Source organism: Elephas maximus, chromosome X, assembly GCF_024166365.1.
Source record: "Elephas maximus indicus isolate mEleMax1 chromosome X, mEleMax1 primary haplotype, whole genome shotgun sequence".
Lineage (NCBI taxonomy): Eukaryota > Metazoa > Chordata > Mammalia > Proboscidea > Elephantidae > Elephas > Elephas maximus.
In genome coordinates, this window is record NC_064846.1 from 38,322,678 (window position 1) to 38,344,987 (window position 22,310).

At 38.4% G+C, this 22,310-nt stretch overlaps 1 protein-coding gene across 2 annotated transcripts in view; it reads right to left on the minus strand.

Moving 5' to 3' along the window:
- Positions 1-4,633: 4,633 nt before the first annotated feature.
- DOCK11 (dedicator of cytokinesis 11) overlaps positions 4,634-22,310 on the minus strand; it is a 190,352-nt gene continuing 172,675 nt past the window's right edge. For both annotated transcript variants that reach the window (XM_049872652.1, XM_049872651.1), the window contains 8 exons: positions 22,181-22,303; positions 17,231-17,344; positions 16,551-16,697; positions 13,994-14,204; positions 13,519-13,709; positions 12,953-13,053; positions 10,900-11,038; positions 4,634-6,124 (listed from right to left, as the gene is read on the minus strand). In XM_049872652.1, coding sequence (XP_049728609.1) covers positions 6,002-6,124; positions 10,900-11,038; positions 12,953-13,053; positions 13,519-13,709; positions 13,994-14,204; positions 16,551-16,697; positions 17,231-17,344; positions 22,181-22,303 — 1,149 coding nt within the window. In that variant the 3' untranslated portion in view covers positions 4,634-6,001. The remainder of the gene's footprint in view (positions 6,125-10,899; positions 11,039-12,952; positions 13,054-13,518; positions 13,710-13,993; positions 14,205-16,550; positions 16,698-17,230; positions 17,345-22,180; positions 22,304-22,310) is intronic.

A 22,310-nucleotide genomic window follows, 5' to 3' on the forward strand; every position in this document is an offset into this window, starting at 1 on the left:
AAGACCATTCAATAGGGAAAGAATATCCTTTCAACAAATGGTACTGGGACAAATGGATATTCACATGCCAAAGAATGAAGTTGGATCCCTACTTCACACCATATATAAAAATTAACTCAAAATGTATCAACGACCTAAGAGTAAAAGATAAAACTATAAAACTCTTAGAAGGAAGCATAGGTATAAATCTTCATGACCTTAGATTAGGCAAAGACTTTTACATAAAACACCAAAGCACAAGCAACAAAAGAAAACACAGACAAATTACACTTTATGGAAATTAAAAACTCGTGCTTCAAAGGACACCACCATAAAGTGAAAAGACAACCCACAGAATGGAGAAAATATGTGTAAATCATGTATCTGATAAGGGACTTGTATCTAGAATATATAAAGAACTATTACAACTGAACAATAAGAGAAATAACAAAATTAAAAATGGGTATAACCAAATGACATAAAAATGGTCAAAAAAAAGCACATGGAAGAACGCACATCATTAGACATCAGGTAAATACAAATAAAAAACACAATAACATACTGGTTTACACTCACTTTGAAGGCTATAATAAAAAAGATAGACAATAACAAGAGTGAGAGAAGATGCGGAGAAATAGGAACTCTTACACGTTGCTGGTAGGAATGTAAAATTATTCCAGCCGCTTTAGAAAACACTCTGGAGTTTCCTCAAAAGGCTCCATATAGTTATCGTATGACCCAGTAGTCCCAATCGTAGGTATATGCTCAAAAGAATTGAAAATAGGTGTTCAAACAACAAACATGAATGTTCATAGCACCATTATTTATATGGCCCCAAAGTGGAAATAATCCAAATGCCCATCAATAGATGAATGGATAAAATGTGGACTACCCATACAATGGAATATTATTTCTTCATAAAAAAGAATGAAGTGCTGATTCATGCTACACGATTGAAGTTTGAGAACATTATACTAAAGAAGCCAGTCACAAAATAGCACATATTGTATGATTTCATTTATGTGAAATACACAGAATAGGCAAATGCCATGGAGCCAGAAAGTAGATTAGTGGTTGCTAGGGCCTGGAGGGAGGGGGAAATGTGGAGTGACTTTTTTAAAAATAATTTTTATTGTGCTTTAAGTGAAAGTTTACAAATCAAGTCAGTCTCTCACATATAAACTTATATACACCTTACCACATACCCCCATTTACTCTCCTGAGTCAGCCCGCTCCCTCCTTCCAGTCTCTCCTTTCGTGACCGTTCTGCCAGTTTTTAACCCTCTCTACCCTCCCATCTCCCCTCTAGACAGGAGATGCCAACACAGTCTCAAGTGTCCATCTGAAACAAGTAGCTCACTCCTCATCAGCATCTCTCTCCAACCCATTGTCCAGTCCAATCCGTGTCTGATGAGTTGTCTTCTGGAATGGTTCCTGTCCTGGGCCAACAGGTTTGGGGACCATGACCGCTGGGGCTTTTCTAGTCTCAGTCATACCATTAAGTCTGGTCTTTTTATGAGAATTTGGGGTCTGCATCCCACTGATCTCTGCTCCCTCAGGGGTTCTCTGTTGTGTTCCCTGTCAGGGCAGTCATCGGTTGCGACCAGGCACCATCTAGTTCTTCTGGTCTCAGGATGATTTAAGTCTCTAGTTTATATGGACCTTTCTGTCTCTTGGGCTCAGAATTATCTTGTGACCTTGGTGTTCTTCATTCTCCTTTGATCCAGGTGGGTTGAGACCAACTGATGCATTTTAGATGGCTGCTTGTTAGCATTTAAGACCCCAGATGCCACACTTCAAAGTGGGATGCAGAATGTTTTCTTAATTTATTTTGCCAATTGACTTAGACGTCCCCTGAAGCCATAGTCCCTAAACCCCCGCCCTTGCTCCGTTGACCTTCAAAGCATTGTTTATTCAGGAAACTTCTTTGCTTTTGGTCCAGTCCAGTCCAGTTGAGCTGACCTTCCATGTATTGAGTATTGTCCTTCCCTTCACTGAAAGGAGTTCTTTTCAGCTAATTAATCAGTAAAAAAACCCTCTCCCTCCCTGCCTCCCTCCCCCCTCGTAACCACAAAACTATGTGTTCTTCTCAGTTTATACTATTTCTCAAGATCTTATAATAGTGGTCTTATACAATATTTGTCCTTTTGCATCTGACTAATTTCACTCAGCATAATGCCTTCCAGGTTCCTCCATGTTATGAAATGTTTCACAAATTTATCACTGTTCTTTATCGATGCGTAGTCTTCCATTGTGTGAATATACCATAATTTATCCATTCATCCGTTGATGGACACCTTGGTTGCTTCCATCTTTTTGCTATTGTAAACAGTGCTGCAATAAACATGGGTGTGCATATATCTGTTCGTGTAAAGGCTCTTATTTCTCTAGGATATATTCCGAGGAGTGGGATTTCTGGGTTGTATGGTAGTTCTATTTCTAACTTTTTAAGGAAACGCCAGATAGATTTCCAAAGTGGTTGTACCATTTTACATTCCCACCAGCAGTGTGTAAAAGTTCCAATCATGGAGTGACTTTTAATGCTTACAGGGGGTGGGGGGGGGGGGTTCTTTTGAGATGATAGAAATGATCTAAAATTGATTGTAGTGATGGTCACACAACTCTGTGAATATATTAAAAACCATTGAATTGTATACTTTAAATGAGTGAACTGTATCTCATAAGGAGGAAAAGCAGAAGGGAAAAAAAATAAAAGCATGTGAGAAAGTTTTAAAATGCCATTCCACAGAGGCAAACTCTTTGAAGAACTTAGGCACATCTTCAATCAGGAGTTGGATACAGATACTTTTCCTAGAGAGTGACCACTGTGTGGTCAGGCACTAGAAGAAGCACTTATTATAACTGTACCCAGATAAACAAAATACTATTACTGGCCAGACCCAGGACAGAGGAATAGCCTTGTTACACAAACCCACTCCCCATCACCAACCAGCTTTTATTCTATTTCTTTCCCTTTGTGTTTTGATAGTTGAAGCAGGGTTATGTTCCCATAAGACTGAGACTGAAAGTAGCCTGACATTTTGTGGATCAGAGCCTGAAATATGTATCTAATTATTAGTATTTGGAAGAGTTTGGAAATTCCTATTATTGTAACACATTGCTCATATTCTTCATCTCAGATAAAACCAATGTTTATAAAAAAAAGCTTGGATTCTTATTATTGTGACCTATTTAGTTTATAAACCAGTGAGTCATTGCTAGTTCTATGATGATGTGTTAGTAGAGGTTCCAAAGCTATTGCCACCACTGCTGCCTTCTTTTCATTTTTAAAAAGATGCTTACAGTATTTATGTATGCAGCCAAACCATATAATGATGGTAACAGTAACAATCCAATCTGCAGACACCATGCCACAGAATTGGTGACAACTGGTTACTTAAAAAATTTGCATAAACTAACTCTACCAATTGTGATTTCGTCACATTTTACAGTATGTTCAAAGACTATCAAAACAATAGTTTCCAAGGGAAACTGGGCTCAAGTTTAATTACAAAAGCAGAAATGTATTCCATGATGTGAATTAATTTGTGGAGGCCAAACAACTCCCTGACATCACTAAACTATATAAATGGTAATACCCAATATGTGCAATGGTTAGAAACACCAGGCTCTCCCTAGTCCAGCTCCCTCTATTCTCCATAGCTTGCTGTCCTTAGTCTGCAAGTTGGCTAAACAAATCTAGTGAAATTGTCCCATGCCCTGGAAAATTCACTGGCCACAGGAAACAAAATTATCTTTGACTTTTCCTTTTTTCTCCTTAGCCATTCAATCAGTCCTGTCTAGTCTTTCCGTACAATGTCTTTTGTACTTGCCTTCTCCACTGCTGTTCATTATCACCTGACTCTAGGATTTTATGGACTCGTTACTTGATTATTGCGATAGCTGTCTAATTGGTTTCCATTTCCATTTTTCTCTGTCTCACATACAACTGGCAGCAATATAAGAGAATATTTAATCAAGTAATCTATAAAAATCTTGACTGGCTCTCTCATGCTTACTGAACAAAGTCCAAACACTATTAGCTTAGCATTCAAGGCCTTCCAAAATCTGCTCCAAACTCTGTTTTCTAGGTGGATCATCTACTATTCCCATGAACAAAACTGGTCTCCTCACCATCTCCTGAACTTCTGCTAATTCTTTTTGTACTTTTGCTCGTTATGTTTTTCTTGCATGGAATATCCTTTCATTTGGTAATACTCATACACAACTTTTCATGTCTTATATGAACCCTTATTAACTAATTGTGTGTGTATCTTGTCTCTTCAACAAGATTTCAAGCTCCTGAGGGCAGAGGCCATTTATTGTACTTTCCGAAAATTACCCACAGTGCGTAACACTATGCTGAGGGAAGTGATAAAAAAAAAAAAAAAATGTATGATACTCCTTATTGACCAAAGAGCGCTGGGGTTTCCCCAAGATGACTGATTCTCAGATGGCAGCACTCACTCTAGGAGATGTTTCCTTTCATATACATGTCAAATATAATCATTTGAAAGGGGAAACTCACTTTATAGGTTACTCCCAAATATTAAAGAATTACAAACTGCCTCTGAAATACTTCTGAATATCCTGTTAAGATACAAAATTGATTTTTGCCCCCCCCCCAAAAGCTTAAAAAGGACAAGCAAAGAAAAATGATCAAGCCAGGAGAATAATGTCTAAGATTTACATGATCATAAAGTACTCAAAAAGCCAAGGACCCATGGAATCCCTTTATATTTCAGTGCTTCTGTTTTTTCATCAGCAAAAGAGGTTAAACTACATAAGGAAAATAAGCCTAGAACTTAAAGTTTACATGAAGGCATGTAAAATTATATGGATAATTCAAGCCAAAAACAGTTAGCCACACCTTGGTTTTTCTTGAATTATTTCGGTAATGTGAGGTTTCTTATAGAATGTAATCCCTAGCTAAATAATAAATAAATAAATAAACCCATTGCTGTCAAGTCAATTCCGACTCAAAGCAACCCTACAGGACAGAGTAGAACTGCCCCCATAGGGTTTCCAAGAAGCGTCTGGTGGATTTGAACTGCTGACCTTTTGGTTAGCAGGTCAGCGGCCGCAGTGCTTAATCACTAGCTGGCAGGTGCTAAATCTGTTTCGTATGGTCACGTGCACTGCCCCATGGCATGCTGCAACCATCAGATCCTATCAAAATGCTTGTTAACCCTGTAACTGAGGAAAAGAAGCCTTATACAGTGCCTACCTCAGACCCTGCTGCTAAAACTTTGTAGCAGCATAGGATGTACTGGCAGCAAATTCTCAGCAATGTTTTTAGCTCTAAGGATCGCCCCAGCCGATCAAGCTTTGGCAATGAATACTGCCTGCTAGGGAAACCTACGCCACATATGAACCCCTCATCTCTCTATATGGAAGATAGACCAAGTCAATTATCTAGTATCATCACATCGCAACTTCAAGGAACTGTAAGCTTGGTATTTCTACATACGTCATTCCCTTTTGAAATTCTACTGGTTAAATAATGCTTTTGGTTGCTTTTTAGTCAAGGATTCAACTTATCACTGTGATTTGAAATATCCATGTTTTATGGGAATGTTAGCAATATTTTTTTCAAAGGATTAGTGTGATACTGAATTCAGCCTGATAATAAAAATGCTAAGTTCAAAGTATTTTTTCCTTCACTTCTAATTACAAATAAGTTTTACCTTTTATTGTGTTCCATTATACAATTTTACATAGTACCATCATCATTTGAAGCAAACATTAAGCAAACGAACTGAATTAATGTGTTTGAGCTCTACTTTTCAGTATATAGATTTACCTAAAAAAGTACAAACCAAGCACAGTGGTGCAATTTTCCAGGCACTTTCAAGTTGCTTAAATATTTACAAATATGTAAGCACCCTGTTTGAAAGCATGAACAATTTGGTGTGTGGACGGAACACTCCATGAATAATGAATCTTTAAATTTTAACATTTGCACAGCTCCGAATATTCCTGAGAAAGGTCAGTCTCGTTGTCATTTTACGTCTGCATGTCTTCACACTTCAGCAGCATATCTTGGGGATCCGTAGCCTCTGTCACTTGATGTACCACTGATTGCACAAAATACATGTAATGTGTTGCTCATCCAGGGAGAATGCATGGTGTCTTCTTGTAATATCTAAAATAAAAGAAGCCTGCATGTTGATCATGAAGTGAAACAGCCACTGGCAAAAAAGAATGCGTATATAAAAAAAAAATACAGGCATGTTTTAATTTATCACTGACACATAGCTATTTAAAATGACAAAAGGCAGAAGGAGCAAAGGATAACATTACCGACTTAGGTCTTCATAGCTGTATTACAAAGGCAGCATATCAAAAAAGCAGAAAAGATCTGGTTACTGATTAAGAAAAACAAAGGATTTCCAACTGTAAAATTCAATAAAAAGTAAGAGGTAATGCAATCTTTAAAATGTTTTAACAGATGGTCTTAATAAGAGTTCTCAACAGCAGACTCTCATTTGAGTTTCTGGATCGAACTGGGTCCCTCCCCTGCCCCAAATATGTGTTATAAATCCTAGCCCCTGTGCCTGCGGGGTTATAACCCCATTTGGGAATGGGCTGTCTTTGTTATGTCAATGGACAGAATGAGTGTAGGGTGTTTTGAGTCAATCTCTTTTGAGTTATGAAAGAGATTAAACAAGCAAGCCAGAGAAGCAGAGATGGGGGAGAGAGATGCCATGCCACTCGAAGATAGCCCAGGAGCGGAAGCTCAGGAGAGACAAGGACCTTGCTCCAGAGTGACAGAGAGAGAAAGGCTTCCTCTAAAGCCAGCACCCTGAATTCAGACTTCTAGCCTCGAACTGTGAGAAAACTAAATTTCTGTTTATTAAAACCACCCACTTGTGTTATTTCTGTTATAGGAGCACTAGATAACTAAGACACACAGTGTTTCTCAAAATTACCTGTGGGGCTTTTCAAATATGTGGATACTCACGTCCCTTTCCCAGGGACTTGGAAATAATATTAAATGAAGATAAAAAGTCTTAAGTGCATGTTCTTATGACACAGTATAATTATGTAAGGTAATCTATACAAAAGATTTTTCTTGGTAATGAAGAAAATCATAAATTTTATATTCTCATATACAAACATATTCATATTACATAAACACATATATATTCATATTTTTGGAGCCCTGGTGGTGCAGTGGTTAACAGCTACAGCTGCTAACCAAAAGGTTGGCAGTTCAATTCCACCAGCCGTTCCTCAGAAACTCTGTGGGGCAGTGCTACTATGTCCTAGAGGGTCGCTATGAGTTGAAACCAACTCGACGGCACCTAACAACAACATATTTACATTACTATAAATATAGAAAGATTCTCCACTATAGCATGATCAAAAGCAAAAGTAACAGAGATCTTATGCTTGAGTTAGACAGAGGAAAAGAACAGCATATACGTTACATCCAGTATATTTACTATTAAAGTCTCAGCTCTGTTCCCAAGCTTTCAATATTTGATTCTCAAGTTAGCTCTGAAACTCTTATACTGAGCCTAAAAATTGGTCCACGGTAGCTATTCTGAGCCATACCATTTGTGTTGCTACCAATGATAAGGCTTAAGTGAAATCCATAACAGAGAAAATTCCTCTTACAAAAATCATAACTCAGGACACACTGATTTGAAAGCATAACAGAGGTTTAAGATGGTCATAGGAGCCCTGGTGGTGCAGTGTTTAAGCGCTTGGCTGGTAACTGAAAGGTCAATAGTTGAAACCCACCAGTGGCTTAAAAGACCTGGCAATCTACTCCCACGGAGATTAAAGCCTAGGAAACCCTATGGGACAGTTCTGCTCTGACCTAGAAAAGTTGCTGAGTCGGAATCGACAGCACACAACAATCGATTATTCACAGCCCTTCGATGTGACAAGAAACAGGATACTCATTCTGAAGAAATTATAAAACATACTAAACAGACACTACGATGGCCACCATCGACCCAATCTATAAGAAATCTGCCACTTTTCAATTAGCTTTAAAATAAGATAAATCCCTTTTAAAAAAAGTTAAAAGGTAGAAGTTTTTAAAAGAACTATTTACTTTGGGATACTTTAACAGATTACATTTAAAAGGGCCGAGGAATATCCAGGCTATATCTTTTTGTTAAGTATCATTTATGGAGCTTAAAAGAATATTTCATATTTTAGTATACATTTGGACTTTGTCTTCTTCTTTGGCATTACTATATTTTCCTTGGGGAAATAATGTGTCTCCTTGAAGTGTGTGACTATGAGAATCTAATAAGAGAATCTAATGAAAAATATTAATTGATTTACAAAAATGCAATTTGAAGTCAACATTTGCCCAAAGGAGGGCACATCTGAATATGGTGCATGATGACAGAAAGCTCACATAAAAAAAAAAAAAACAAAAAAAAGAAACTAAGAGAACTCTTGGTTAGCTTTCAATACAGAATAAAATAACAACAGAAACCAAACCCATTGCTGTTGAGTTGGTTCCAACTCATAATCACCCTACAGGACAGAGCAGACCGGCCTCACAGAGTTTCCAAGGCTGTAATCTTCACGGAAACAGACTGTCACATCGCTCTCCCACAGCACGGCTGGAGGGTTCAAACCGCCAATCTTTTGGTTAGCAGCCGAGCACTTTAAGCACTGTGCCACCAGGGCTCCCTCAATAATAGAGTAGCAAGGGTCTAAAATATTCATCTCCACAACTAAACAAAATAGCCATGGTTTATGGGAATTAAGTGGTACAGACAGGAAGTACAGATTAAAAACAGAGCTTCAGGGAAAAAAAAACTTTATAAAATATCTTGCTCACGGTAATAACAGCACATTAAATAATCTGCTTTCAATTTGAATGATTTAAATTTCAAGTCTAGGTCATGCGGCTGAATGCAAATTAAATAACTGTAAAATACAGTACACACTGGCTTAAAATGACATGTGTAATTGTTTTATATCTTTTGTGTAGGAGGAGTTTCTGCTGTTTTTCTCTATACATTGCAAGGAACAGAAAGCCATAAATGCAACAGTGTCTAGGAACAAACTATGTAGTCTATTTGATAAACAGGACGATGATGTTGTGGAGAGACATATCCCCATTGTACTCAAGAGCTGGGCTTGAGATACAGACAATAAAGGAAATGGAATGGTTTCCTACCTTCCCTGCCCTGACACCTGGCTGCTTTAGGAAGGAGGGAAAGGGGCCTGTGAAAACTGAGCAGCAGAGAGGCACCTTAGATTTGTCTGCAGTCACTCTGAAGTGAGCTAATAAATGTAAATTAAAGATGGTAAAAGGAGACACACAACACTGACTCCAGACTCCTCAAGCTAGCAAGATTCCCAGATTCCTAGCCACTGAGGATGGGCAAGTAGAAAACTGGGGTAACTAGTCTCATTAAACAGATGGTAGGATGAAAGCCCAGCTGACTGGATTCTCTACACTGAAAAGATCACAATGGTTAGAAAATTAGACTCCTGGTCACTCCACGCAACCACAGGCTAATTGTAACTAAATTTTCCACAGCTCTAAGAAAAAGCATGTAAAAGAAATTTCAGAGCGAGAGAGCTCAATTCAAAGTCAACTAACTGGCTTTTGTTTTTCCAGGAGCATCCCTCCTCTTTTCTCTATTCTCACACTGCAGTTTCTTGGATACTAACCACTGTCAGCTCATTTAGAAGTACACCCTTTGCACGAGAGCATAAGAATCTCGAACAGGGGACTGCCTTCAATCAATCACTGAACTACAGATGCCAGGGACGAATCAGGCTCTTTCAGGGACCAGCTTTAAGAACGTGTTCTCTAGTGGGTTCTAATCATCCTTGTTTCTTTTAAAAATCTTTAAATTCTTAAAAATTGAGAGTTTGAAGTGTTCCTGAAGCAAATGTTTATCTTATTGGGTGGTTTCAGATTAGTAAGAAAATAAAGGCAAATTTATAATAAGCAAGAGGCTTAGTCACTAAGGGACCATCACGCTGTGATTTTTACAAACAGGATTAAGATGTAAAAATAATTGACAATTCATATATAGGGTGGTGGTAAACACAAATTTCAGGACTCCAACACAGGATGACATTTACCAGGATAATCCAGGAGTAGTCAGGTTTCCTAAAGGTCAGAGGCATAGAAAAGGTCTAACTACTTGATTATGACATAATTTGGTTGTAAGTGAGGATCAGGTCTTGGCTTCTGTATTTTTCAGGTTAGATTTTACTAAATTAGCTGTAATTGTCATTAACATTCAATTATAGATTAAACTGCTAAGATGTTCTAGGAAAGTAGAGTTTTGCAAGCTGTATGGATATGAAAACAATCTCCTATGTTTGGAAATCACTCAGGATCTCACTTAATTTCTTACAGTCAAGATAGGGATACCCATTTTGGGACATAATTCTTGAGCCAACCATTTCACTTCTTTAGGGCCCTTCTTGAGAGACTCTTATCCATGTTCACAGTAGATCAATTCAGACTTGCTCAGCTAGTCCTTTCTCATTGACATTGTGGCACAAAGAACAGGCTAGTTTATTACTGATAATTGCTTCAGTAATTGTTTTAGATAATTGCTTCAAATTCAGTTTGGATTATAGCATTTAAATGACTAAGGGTCATATGAACAAATTTTTAAATACAGACTGAGCAATTTTAAGGTCATGAATTTAAAGTTATAGTAAAATCTGTGAGAAAGCCGGAACCCGTGTAAGGTGGAAACCTCTCACAGAGGAAAACAAATACTTTTCACTAATAAACAGCAACAGAAAAGTGGTTAAGACTGCACCCGGCCTAAGGTGGAAAACTTGTGATATCCAGAAAAACAAGGCAGCCCTGTCGAGTTCCAGCTCTCACAGGTTTCACCTTAATGGATTTTGCTAAGTAACACTTTAGGGATCCCAGATCATGTTCTCATCTTCAACCACCCTAATACTTGCCTGCTCATGGATTATATCCGACAATTCTTTCACCATGTCTCTGAAATTTGACTTTAGCCCTTCATGGTACTCAACTTGGTCTTCTTTAATTAGCCGCTCATTTAGTTCAAGTGCAATGCTGCAGGCTTGTATAAATTTCCTGTGGATGAACATCAAAGACAGAGGTTTTGTTTTTGACCATCAATTTGATGGTCACTTTAACCACGGCTTGCGTAGAAGGAAGATGAGAATCCTATACATTCTCACCGTGCTTTTGCCAAAGCCACTTCCTAAGTCTGAAATACCTTCTCCTTTCTTTTCCATCTCTGCTCTTTGGCTTCCTACCTCCTTCAAAACCTAGTTCAAAACACATATCCTCTAGGAAGCCTTTTAATTTGGTATTAAAGAAACTAAATTTGCATTATATTAATTTATACCTGTAGATAATTATTCAGTCAAACCTAATTTATTTCTGGCTTACTATGTACCCAGTAGGAGTTCCTGCAAATGGTTAAGTCCTCAACTACTAGCCAAAAGGTTGGCAGTTTGAACCCACCCAGAGGTGCCTTGGAAGACAGGCCTGGCAATCTGCTTCTAAAAGGTCACAGCTTTGGCAACTCTATGGAGCGGTTCTATTTGTACACATGGGGTTGCCACTGAGTCAGAATCGACTCAACAGCAACTAAAAACAACACGCACCCAGAACAGTGTTGGGTGCTATAGGTGTTAAGAATCTGCTCTGGGTTGGTAAGAGTGGGGGTAGCAACAAACTGATGATCCATCATAAAAGTATTTTTCCATTGTTTCATGTGTTTATGTTTAATGTTCACAATTAGAACGTAGGTCTTAAGAGACAAAGCACTTCATTGCCCATTTGTTTTATATTCCTGTCAAAGCAACTAGCAGAGTCTTTTGTACATGTCAAGCATTAATAAATATTGGTGAATGAATGACTACTGGTTACTATGCAACCTGAAACAACTGATAACATGCAGACAGGAGAAGTAAATTGGGAGCAAATGAGTGGATAGGTTATCATATTTCTCCTTCGTCTATTTCACCCAAATCTCTCTCTCCTTCTGAATGTAAAATAGTTTTACATATTAAACAAAACGTGTCTAGTGCAAGAACATTCAGACATGCCTTAGTTTACAGAGATGCTCACTGAAGATATTACATTCCTTAGACTGGTAGACTCCAAGTAAGGACATGATATAGGAGCAAGCCTATGCAACCCTTCCAGTCCCACTTTTATTTCTACCATATGTGGTCTGAAATGCTCTAACATGAGGTCAGTCAGGCAATGAAGAAAATCACTTAATGAATGTAGGCTTGTGTTTGTGTCACTTCAAATATCCAAAGCAATCAAGTACTATATTTTTTGCAAATAAAGTGTCCGTGTGAGTGACGTGCATGCACACACAACGTGTACAATGTGCCTAGGAAAGTAATGTGTGAGGGGGTTGAGTGGTTGGCAAAAAACAAATAACGCGCACGTTATTTGCGTAAAATATGGTAAGTCAGCATATTCATTCTCTTGGGTCACCAGGGCATTATTAATGCCCCGAAGCATGAAAGAGATCACACATTTCCTCACTATTTGAAGTACCAATAGGATGTCATTTAAATATTGTAAAGGAGAACAGTCTGCTAAGAAAGTCTTTTTAAAGAAGAGTATTATTGGCGGTGGGGGGCGGTGGTGGTTCAGTGGCAGAATTCCTGCCATCCACACAGGAGATTCAGGTTTGATTCCCAGGCAATGCACCTCAAGTGCAGCTATCCCCGGTCTGTCAGTGGAGGTGTGCAGGTTGCTATGATGCTGAACAGGCTTCAGCAGAGCTTCCAGACTAGGACGGACTAGGAAGAGAGGCCTGGTGATCCACCACCGAAAACCAGCCAGTGAAACCCCATGGATCACAACGATCTGACCCTGTTGCGCAAGGGGTCGACACGGCTCAGGGGCCAACTTGACGGCAGCTAACCACAACATTATTTGGGGAATATTTTCCTTTTTTTAAAGAAGAAAACGTAGAAAAAGAATTGTGGTCTAATCTGAAGACTACAAAGCGCTTACCTAAACATGTCTTTCAGCTCATTCACTTTTTTAGGTGGATATTTGCTGGCTTGGCTGTCATTTAAGAAAGTCCTTGCATATGCTAATGGACCAGCATTGACCTAAATTATAAAAAGAAAAAATAAATGAGAGTTGTCAGAATGTAATAAAATCATTTTTGCATTTCTCTTTTTTGTTAAAAAAAAAAAAAAAAAAAAAACACACACATATAAAAGACCCGTATCTGAGAATCATATTTATTATTCTTACTACAATTTTATTTGGGAAATCATTAACTAAAGCAAATAACCTGTAAAGATAACATTTGAATAATTTAGTTAATGATTTCTGATATATAAATATAGGGTTTGGCTGCAGTCATAGGAATTTATTGTAAAGTCCTTTGACATAACACAATTTCTAGAAATCAACTGAATTTCTTTATTAACTTAATAAAAAATAATGCCCAGGTTTTTGCACGCTGTAAGAAAAATAACGCGGAATTACAATTAATGCTTGCTCCCTGCCCTTATGTAAGCAAGAGAAATATCAAGAAACATTTAATACATGTTTGGTGACCAACATACCTGCACAGAAACACAGCCCTGCAATTTCAGTTGGAGCTGAATCATGTCCACATCAGCAGAGGAGCAAAGCTTTTGCAGCTCTGCAGTTTTATCTTTTATTTCGTCAGTAGCAACATCAATTGGTTTGAGATTAATCTGCTGTTCATAGTTTATAGGGATCCTCTTCTTCACGTAGGGAAACGAGTTTGAAGCTATTAAAAAGTTAAGATTGATTTACTATCTTAAAAAAAAAATCACGTGTTAAAACAGCCAAATTAAAAAGAAAATACCCTTTATGAGACACCGCTGAGCAATCATGAATTACATATGGGAAAACTATGGTTTATCAGACGGACCTGTTTGTGCAAACTAGTGACTGAACAGCAGAACAATCAATGATCAAGATTTCAGTTACATTTTCCTGCTGGCCAGCTGCTATCTGTGTGTATTAAAGACGACCAAGACAAACATAAGGTTAACATGCAGTCTCACTTACTAGTCAAGATTGTACGGCGTTTGCATTGTTCTTCTATACAGCCTTGCTTTTTGCCTGATAAAGTATAAGGAGCCTCAAAAACAAATCTGGTGATATTATGATTTCTTTCAAACTCGGTCTTTCTTTCTGTGAGTTCTCTGTCATCAAAGTAGGGCTTCACGTAAGTAACTTGGATATGAGCATATTTTGGATCAAGTTCTTTGGTATTTACCTATGAAATATGGAAGATTAAAAAAAAAAAAACTCAATGAAAGGGAAAAGAGAGCATAGGTAAGCTATTCTTTCAAGACCAATTTAAGAACACTGTCATCATAATTATATCCCCAATTGAATACACACCTGAAGGAGACCATTGCTCTTTCTAAGAAATATCATTTCCTTCTGATTATAAAGAAGTTACAGAAACCAATTTGGAGATTACAGAAATGCCTGAACAAAATAAAAACTGTAATACTACCACCCCGAATGACCTTTATTCACGTATTTCCTTCTAATCTTTTTTTCTATTTACAAAACTGAGATCATGCTGAACATTCTCTTGTAATCTGACTCCTTAAAAATACAGTTATTATAGTTCAGTATTATAGTCATTCACATGACTTTTAATGGATGAATGGATAAATAAGATTGGTTGACCCATTCTTATTAACAGACTCTTAGGTTGTTTTCCAACTTTCCGCTATTATAAATGAACACCTTTGTATTTAAGACTATGTGTATCTTTCTGATTTTTTTTTCTAAAGATAAATTCCTAGAAGTTGCTTAGCTAAAGGAGTTGCATGTTTTTAAGGATTTTCATAGATAATAACCAGCTGCCGTACAGAAAAGTTTACCAATTTGTACGGCTACCGGCAGTGTTTGACATTGTAAGGATGAGTATTTTTGGCTGCATTATCTTAATCCTACTTACATTAATATGGAGGAAGGGGACCAGAGGAAAGCACCATGGTCTCCAACTGACATACGGGTAAGTCGCCAAGGTGAAGAGGTTATTTTCATGGTAGACAATGAAATGTCTTTATCATTGCCATGGGCTTTTTACCCTAGCTTTTGAGTGCTTTGCATAACACCATGCGACATCAGAGTCACTCAATAGCCCATGGCCTACAATCCTGAACTGTACGGGTCCTTCCTACCTTAAAAATCAGCTCTCATCCTGGACACACCCCTGGCAACTAAGGATCGTTAGGTACTACTACTGTGCTTTCTCAAAATTCTATCTATAGGGAACTATGGATTTCCTAGGAAAGGGCTCCTCTTGCTGGAACCTTTCTCATCCTGAGACATTGGGGCAGGACTAAGTTAGAGCAGGACCAGTTGGGCTCCCCCGCTCCCGCCTTTTTGCACATAGGCCGGGAAAAAGACAAGCAGGACAGATAGTTGAGTAAACAACCTGGCCTACCCCGGGGGCGATCAGAACTGAACACACAGTCCCCTGTGAGCAAGAGGTACTGGGCTGAGGGGCGGTAGGAACTAAAATGTTGCAAATAAACTGTTACAAAAAAAAGAAAAATTTTCTTTTTTTTTTCATAGTTCTTGCAGGACTCCACAGGAGCTGAGTAAAACGACCGCTGTCCTTCCCGTGCCAGCCAAAGAGGGCGCAGTGACAAAGGGACCCAGTGCGCCTGTGTCACATCCCATAACAATTTATGTCAAGGGGAACTGAAGGGCTTCCATCTTGAAAAAATCCTGTGTAGGCATCTGTATTTGCATAACCCAACCCCTTCTCAGGAATCTTTGTCCTTCCCCTCCAAGAACCTCATGAATAAACATTAAAAACCCCTTCCCCTCCACCCCCTATGAAACCCTTAAATACTTGGCTCGTATACAAATCAGTGAGACAGTCTCTCTAAAGGTTCTAGCCCTTACTGTCTCCTTTTGTTAGCTGCTGGCAAAATAAACTTGTTTGTATGACTCCAGGCTCCCTCAATAGTCTTATTGGGCACGACTAATCTGGCTGGGTTCAACCAAGGAAGGAGCCCTTGATAAAAATCCTACTTCGACAAGGCCCTAGGCACCTCTCCTAAACCTAGTTCATTGCAGATTTAATGACAGTCACTATCATTGAACTAAGGATATCTCAGGATCAAATGTGTGTTCCAAGATGATTCTGATCATGATATATGTAATAAAAATTATGATGTAAAACAGGGTTTACAATAATAGCTAACTTGTATTGAGCATGCTAGCCTCTATTATTATTGTTGAATATTTTTTATGTACCAGGAACTCTACTAATCACTTTCCATATATTAACTCATTTAATCCATATAACAAGTCCATGAGGTAGGCATTATTACCATCTCCATTTTACTAATGAGAAAAATTAGGCACAGAGAGGTTAAGTAATTTCTCCATGTTGACACAGCTAGTGAGTGGTAGAAAATGGAGCTGTGAATCCTGGTCTCTCTGACTCCAAAGCCTCTGTTGTTCCATTCACTATCTGGCAGGCTCTATTTCTACACTTCTCCATTGCCAGCTAAAAAGAGAAGTCAGGGGCAAGGTACCATGCGTAGAACTAACAAATAATGACTTCAAAATGCAGGGCATGTATTACCTTGTCTGAATCCTGAATTATTTTCACATTCTCCGTACCAAATTTTTCCCCATAAAGTTTAACAAGTCTCAGGGAAATCTCCGAGAGGCCGGTAAGCTTCGGCTCTTTGTAGATGTACTCCTTTCCATCCTCTTCTTCAAAAAAGGACTATTGTAAAGTTAAGCACACAATGATTTTTAAATAGTAGCAGCAAACATAGCACTCAAAGAAAACCTACTAAAGAAACTAGCAATATTTTTGATGCTGTTTTTAAAGAAGAAAATATTATCAAAATTCATATGCATATATTCACCCTGTTAGCTTCAAATAGAGGATTTCCAAATTCATTGTCATACAAATACTGGCCTGCAGATTTCCATACCAGATTTTTCTCATTCCCTGATACCTGTTGTTTGTTTTAATTTAAAAGCTCTACCTGATATTAAATAAATACTTTAACAGGCTTAGTAGAAAATGAAATGGATAAAAAATTCAAATCTTATATGTTGTACTCTGACCTAATGGATTTAGAGATGGGAACCCAAGTGAAGTTTACACTTACGAAAGCGGTTATCTGCTGTCGCGATAGGCAATCTATCTAGACAGAAACCCAGACCCAATAACTGCTGGTATACTAATCTAATAATTCAAACGTGCATGTTTAAAATGAAAAACAACTTTATGAACTAGACCATACTTACTTGGCCATAAAAGGCAACTCTGAAGAAAGTACCTAAAAGTCTTTTTTTGGTTTGCATAACCTCCAGAATTTTTGTGTAAGCTCCATGAAGCGTTCTATAAATTTGAGTAAGTTTCTGAAAAATGAGAACACACAAAATTAGCTTCGTCTTTTGGAAGATTCCCAAATGCCTTCAAGATAAATGCACAAGAAAAAACACCACCAATATTTCCTTTGTGAAATGGTTTTGGTGGGGTCATTCCCTATCTCCTTCCCTGATTTGTCACATTAGACAGAAGTCCTCAACAACTTAGGTCTAAGGTTAGAATTTAAAATGGCCAAATAATGCCGCATTCCTAAAATACCATGCTTCATTTGATTCATATCTCAATGGCAACTTATACTTTAATATTCAGCTACTACTGACTATTTTCTATATATCGGATTTATCTTAACTGAAAGGAAAACAAAAATGAGACTTCAAGTAGTAAGACATGAGAACAGACAATCTGTGCAAAGATTTTTGGAGATGAAAATAAAATACAGCTACAAAATTATATAAGCCTTAACGAAGACAGCTTTCATACAAGTTCACTGACATTTCAAAAAAAAAATTCTTCTGCACACCCAGAAAAAGGTACCACAGAAGCAAAAGTTCATTCTCTAAAATACCTTACATATTATCTCCTATAGTTGATCTCAGTTCTAGGGGAAAATTTCCATACATTTATGGCTGCTATCTCTGACACGTTTCAGCTCATCCCATAGAGATACACAGAAAAATTATTCATCAGTGTCTTCGAAACAATTACTTGACTTGAAGCAGAATGCTGGGCAATCTACATACACTCCTACACTCTTACAAGGTTGTTGTTGTTAGGTGCCATCGAGTTGGTTCTGACTCATGGCAACCCTATATACAACAAACGAAAACACTGCCTGGTTCTACGCCATGCTCACAATCGTTGTTATGCTTCAGCCCATTGTTGCAGCCACTGTGTCCATCCACCTCGTTGAGGGTCTTGCTCTTTTCCACTAACCCTGTACTTTGCCAAGCACGATGTCCTTCTCCAGAGACTGACCCCTCCTGACAACGTGTCCAAAGTATGTAAGACACAGTCTCACCATCCTTGCTTCTAAGGAGCATTCTGGTTGTACTTCTTCCAAGACAGATTTGTTTGTTCATTCAGCGGTCCATGGTATAGTCAAGATTCTTCGCCAACACCACAATTCAAAGGCATCAGTTCTTCTTCGGTCTTCCTTATTCATTGTCCAGCTTTCACATGCATATGAGGTGATTGAAAACACCATGGCTTGGGTCAGGCACACCTTAGTTCTCAAAGTGACATGTTTGCTTTTTTGCTTTTCAACACTTTAAAGAGTTCTTTTGAGGCAGATTTCCTTTAATGTGCAGAGAAGATACAGTTTTCTTTCTTCCCTTTCATTGGTTGGTTGAGTAGTAACATGAGGTTCTAATAGCCTGGTCTTAACCCTAAGAGTTAGAAAATGGGGGCCTTTATTTTGAAACTTTTACAAAGGTTCTTAGGATGTAATCCTTGGATAGAAGAATGGCAATTCCTGGCAAAGAATAGCCTATGAGACAAGACATCTATATGACCTAGACTTAATTATTTAACTCTCACCTTAACATAATCACCTGAATGCCACTATGATTTTTCAGGCATGCCCTAAAAGGATGACAAAGAGAGGAGGACCCAGACCTGGGAAGAAAAAGTGAGTTTGAGCAGAGCCATCTTAGAGCAGAGATTAGAACACTACTCAGATAATATTAAGTGTATGTGTTTTCATTCTTGGAAACTTCTTCAACAACAAAGACTGCCTGCCTTTATATTTAAGGTTAAATTGTTATGCCTTTTTTTTTTTTTAATGCCCTGCATCCTAAATCATCTTTCCGAAACACAGTAGGGGTAAAAATTATGATACTGAACCAGAGACTTGAGTGTGTAAAATTTCTTTCAATGCTGGGGACAACAGCTGTTCAGAATACTACTACCCTTATTTACTACCATTTATCAACAGTTTCATCTGGCAGGCCAACACTGAGAAAGCTTCTCATAATAGGGCTGTTACCAGCATCTTATTACCTCCCCATTATTATTTGCCAGATCTTTAATCTCCCCACAGAATTGTGAATAGAATCACATCTATGCCTTTTTCCTGGGCAAAATGGTAATTTGACAGCTTTTGTGGGGGGAAGGTTTAGCAAAGGCAATGCTGATGTTTTAGCTCTTGGGAGAAGAGAAGTTGCTGGTTGAAAATGTTTTGAGAACCATTGGTTGTTATGGGCTGAGAACTGTGTCCCCTGAAAATATGTTATAAATTCTAACCTCTATGCCTGTGGTTATAATCCTTTTTGGGAATGGGTTATCTTTGTTATATTAAAGAGGCAGGATCAGTGAAGAGTGTGTCTTGAGTCAATCCCTTGTGAAATAGAAGAGAGATTAAATAAGCAAGTGAGAAGCAGAGATGGGGGAAGAGAGATACCAAGCTACATGAAGATCGCACTGGAGCAGAAGCTCAAGGAAAAGCTCAAGCAGAAGAGACGAGGACCTTCCTCCAGAGGCGGCACCCTGATTTCAGACTCCTAGCCTCCTAAACTGTGAGAAACTAAATTTCTGTTTGTTAAAGCCACCCACCCATGGTATTTCTTTTGTAGCAGCACTAGATAACAAAGACAGAATTTGGTCGGTACCGGAAGAGTAGGGTGTTGCTCTAACAAATACCTAAAATGTGGAAGTGGTTTTGGAATTGGGTAATGGGTAGAGGCAGGAAGAGTTTTAAGCCTAGACTGTCTTGAAAAAACTATTTGGTAGAATTATTGATGTCAAGGGCAATTTTGGTGAGGGTTCAGAAGGAAGTGAGGAAAGCTATAAAGTCTCTACAATCTTAGAGAACACATATGGTGCCAGCAAAAGAATGTTGCTAGAAATGTGGACATTAAGTGTGCTTCTGGTGAGGCTTTACAAGGAAACGACGAACATGGGATTGGGCAATGGAGGAAGGGCATGCTTTTTATGGAGTGACAAAGAACTTATCTGAATTATGTTCAAATGTTTGGTGGAAGATAGAACTTATAAGGAACGAACTTGGATATGTGGCTGAGGAGATTTCTAAGCAAGATCTTAAAGGGGCTGTGTGGTTTCTCCTTTCCACTGACAGTGAAATGTGAGATGAAACAGATGGTCTTAAAAATGAACTATGTAAAGTGAAAACAAAACTTACGTATTTGAAAAATTCTGGTGTACGAACTAAGGACACATGTCCCAGAATCTTCTCCAAGTATGTGGCTACACAATCTTTTGTTAAAGAGATTAAGCCTGTGACTGATGGATCTAACCAACTACCACAGCAGAAAACCCATCGGCTTAGGCTGAAGAGGACAGAGAAAGAATAAAAGGAAAGAATGTTGTCTGCCTCTTGGAATTCTACGGCAGGAAAACAGGTCAAAGGAGCTGTATCTGTTGTCCTCCAAGAAAAGAAAAGGGATCAATCCTGGAGCAGCCTGGAAATCAGCAGAACTGTTGGAAGGAGCACCAAAGCAGAGCTGTCTTGGTCTCAAACGGTGGGGCCACAGCCTGTAAAGTCTCAAAGGGGAGAGCCACAGCCTCCTAGGTTTCAAAGAGTCAGATCTTCATCAGTTCGGTTCTGGAGTGTGGGGCTGCCATTCAGTTTGGCCAAAAGAATAGGGCTGCTGCCCAAAGCTGAGGGGTAGGGCCTCTATCCAGAATCCAGAGAGTGTGACCAACACCTGGAGTCTGGAGGGCAAGGCCGTTGCCCAGAGGGTCTCAGAGAACAGAGGATTATCTTCAAGTCTTAAGAGCTAATGTAGTTTGTTCTGCTGGTTTTGACCTTGCTTGGTACCCGTAATCCCTTCTTTCCTCCGATTTCTTCTGTTTGTAATGGAAATGCCTACCTTGTGCCTGTTCCACCACTGTACTTTGGAAACAGATAACTTGTAGTCTAGATTTCACAGGATCACAGATGAAGAGGAATTTTGTCCCAGGATGGAATATGCCTAAAGTCTCACCCGTATTTGATTTAGATGATACAGAAGATAAGATTTTGGACTTGGAGTTGATATAAGACTTTTGGGATGATGTGATGCGGCGAATGTGTTTTGCAGGTGGCAAGGATATAAATTTTGGGGGCCAAAGAGAGAAATCGCTATGAGTCAGAACTGATTCGATGGCATGTAACAACAATAACAACAAAGGGTAGAATGTTATGGAGTTGAATTGTGTCCCCCCAAAATATGTGTTATAAATCCTAACGGCTAAACCTGTGATTATAATCCCATTTGAGAATGGGTTGTCTTTGTTATGTTAATGAGACATGACTGGTATAGGGTGTGTCCTGAGTCAATCTCTTTTTCGATATAAAAAAGATTAAAGCAGAAGGCAAGAAGCAGAGAAGGAGGAAGAGAGATGCCAAGCCACATGAAGATTGCCCAGGAACAGAAGCTCAGAAGAGACAAGGATCTTCCCCCACAGCAGAGAAAAAAAAGCCTTCCCCTAGAGATAGCACCCTGATTTTAGACTTCTAGCCACCTTAACTGCGAGGAAATAAATTTGTTTGTTAAAGCCACCCTCTTTTTTTTTTTTTTTTTTTCTTGTGGTATTTGTTATAGCAACACTAGATAACTAAGACACTGGTCTAATCTAAACGTCAATTTTTATTTTGGGTTATTTTACACTGAATTTCATTGGGAAATTTTATATAACTATAAGAGGATTTTAATCTTCGGATTTAACAGCATTGCAAATTGGGACAAACGTGTCAAAATGATATACTAACTTAAGTATCTACAGTCTATGATAAAATACAAATGTCATAATCTACCCTCTATTAACAGGGCACACAGTAGAGAGACAGCAATGCAACTATATTACTGGTTTTTCCAAGACCAAAATAAAATATATAGGCCAATGACCAAAATGTTTAAATTGCCTACCTCAAACTCACGACGTTTCTCATAAATTGGAATGATCAACTTGGAAATCTCAGAAATGACTTCGTAACGTTCTGCCTTCCATAAGCCATCCACACATTGTTCTAACAACTCCAGCAAAATCTCCTGAGTT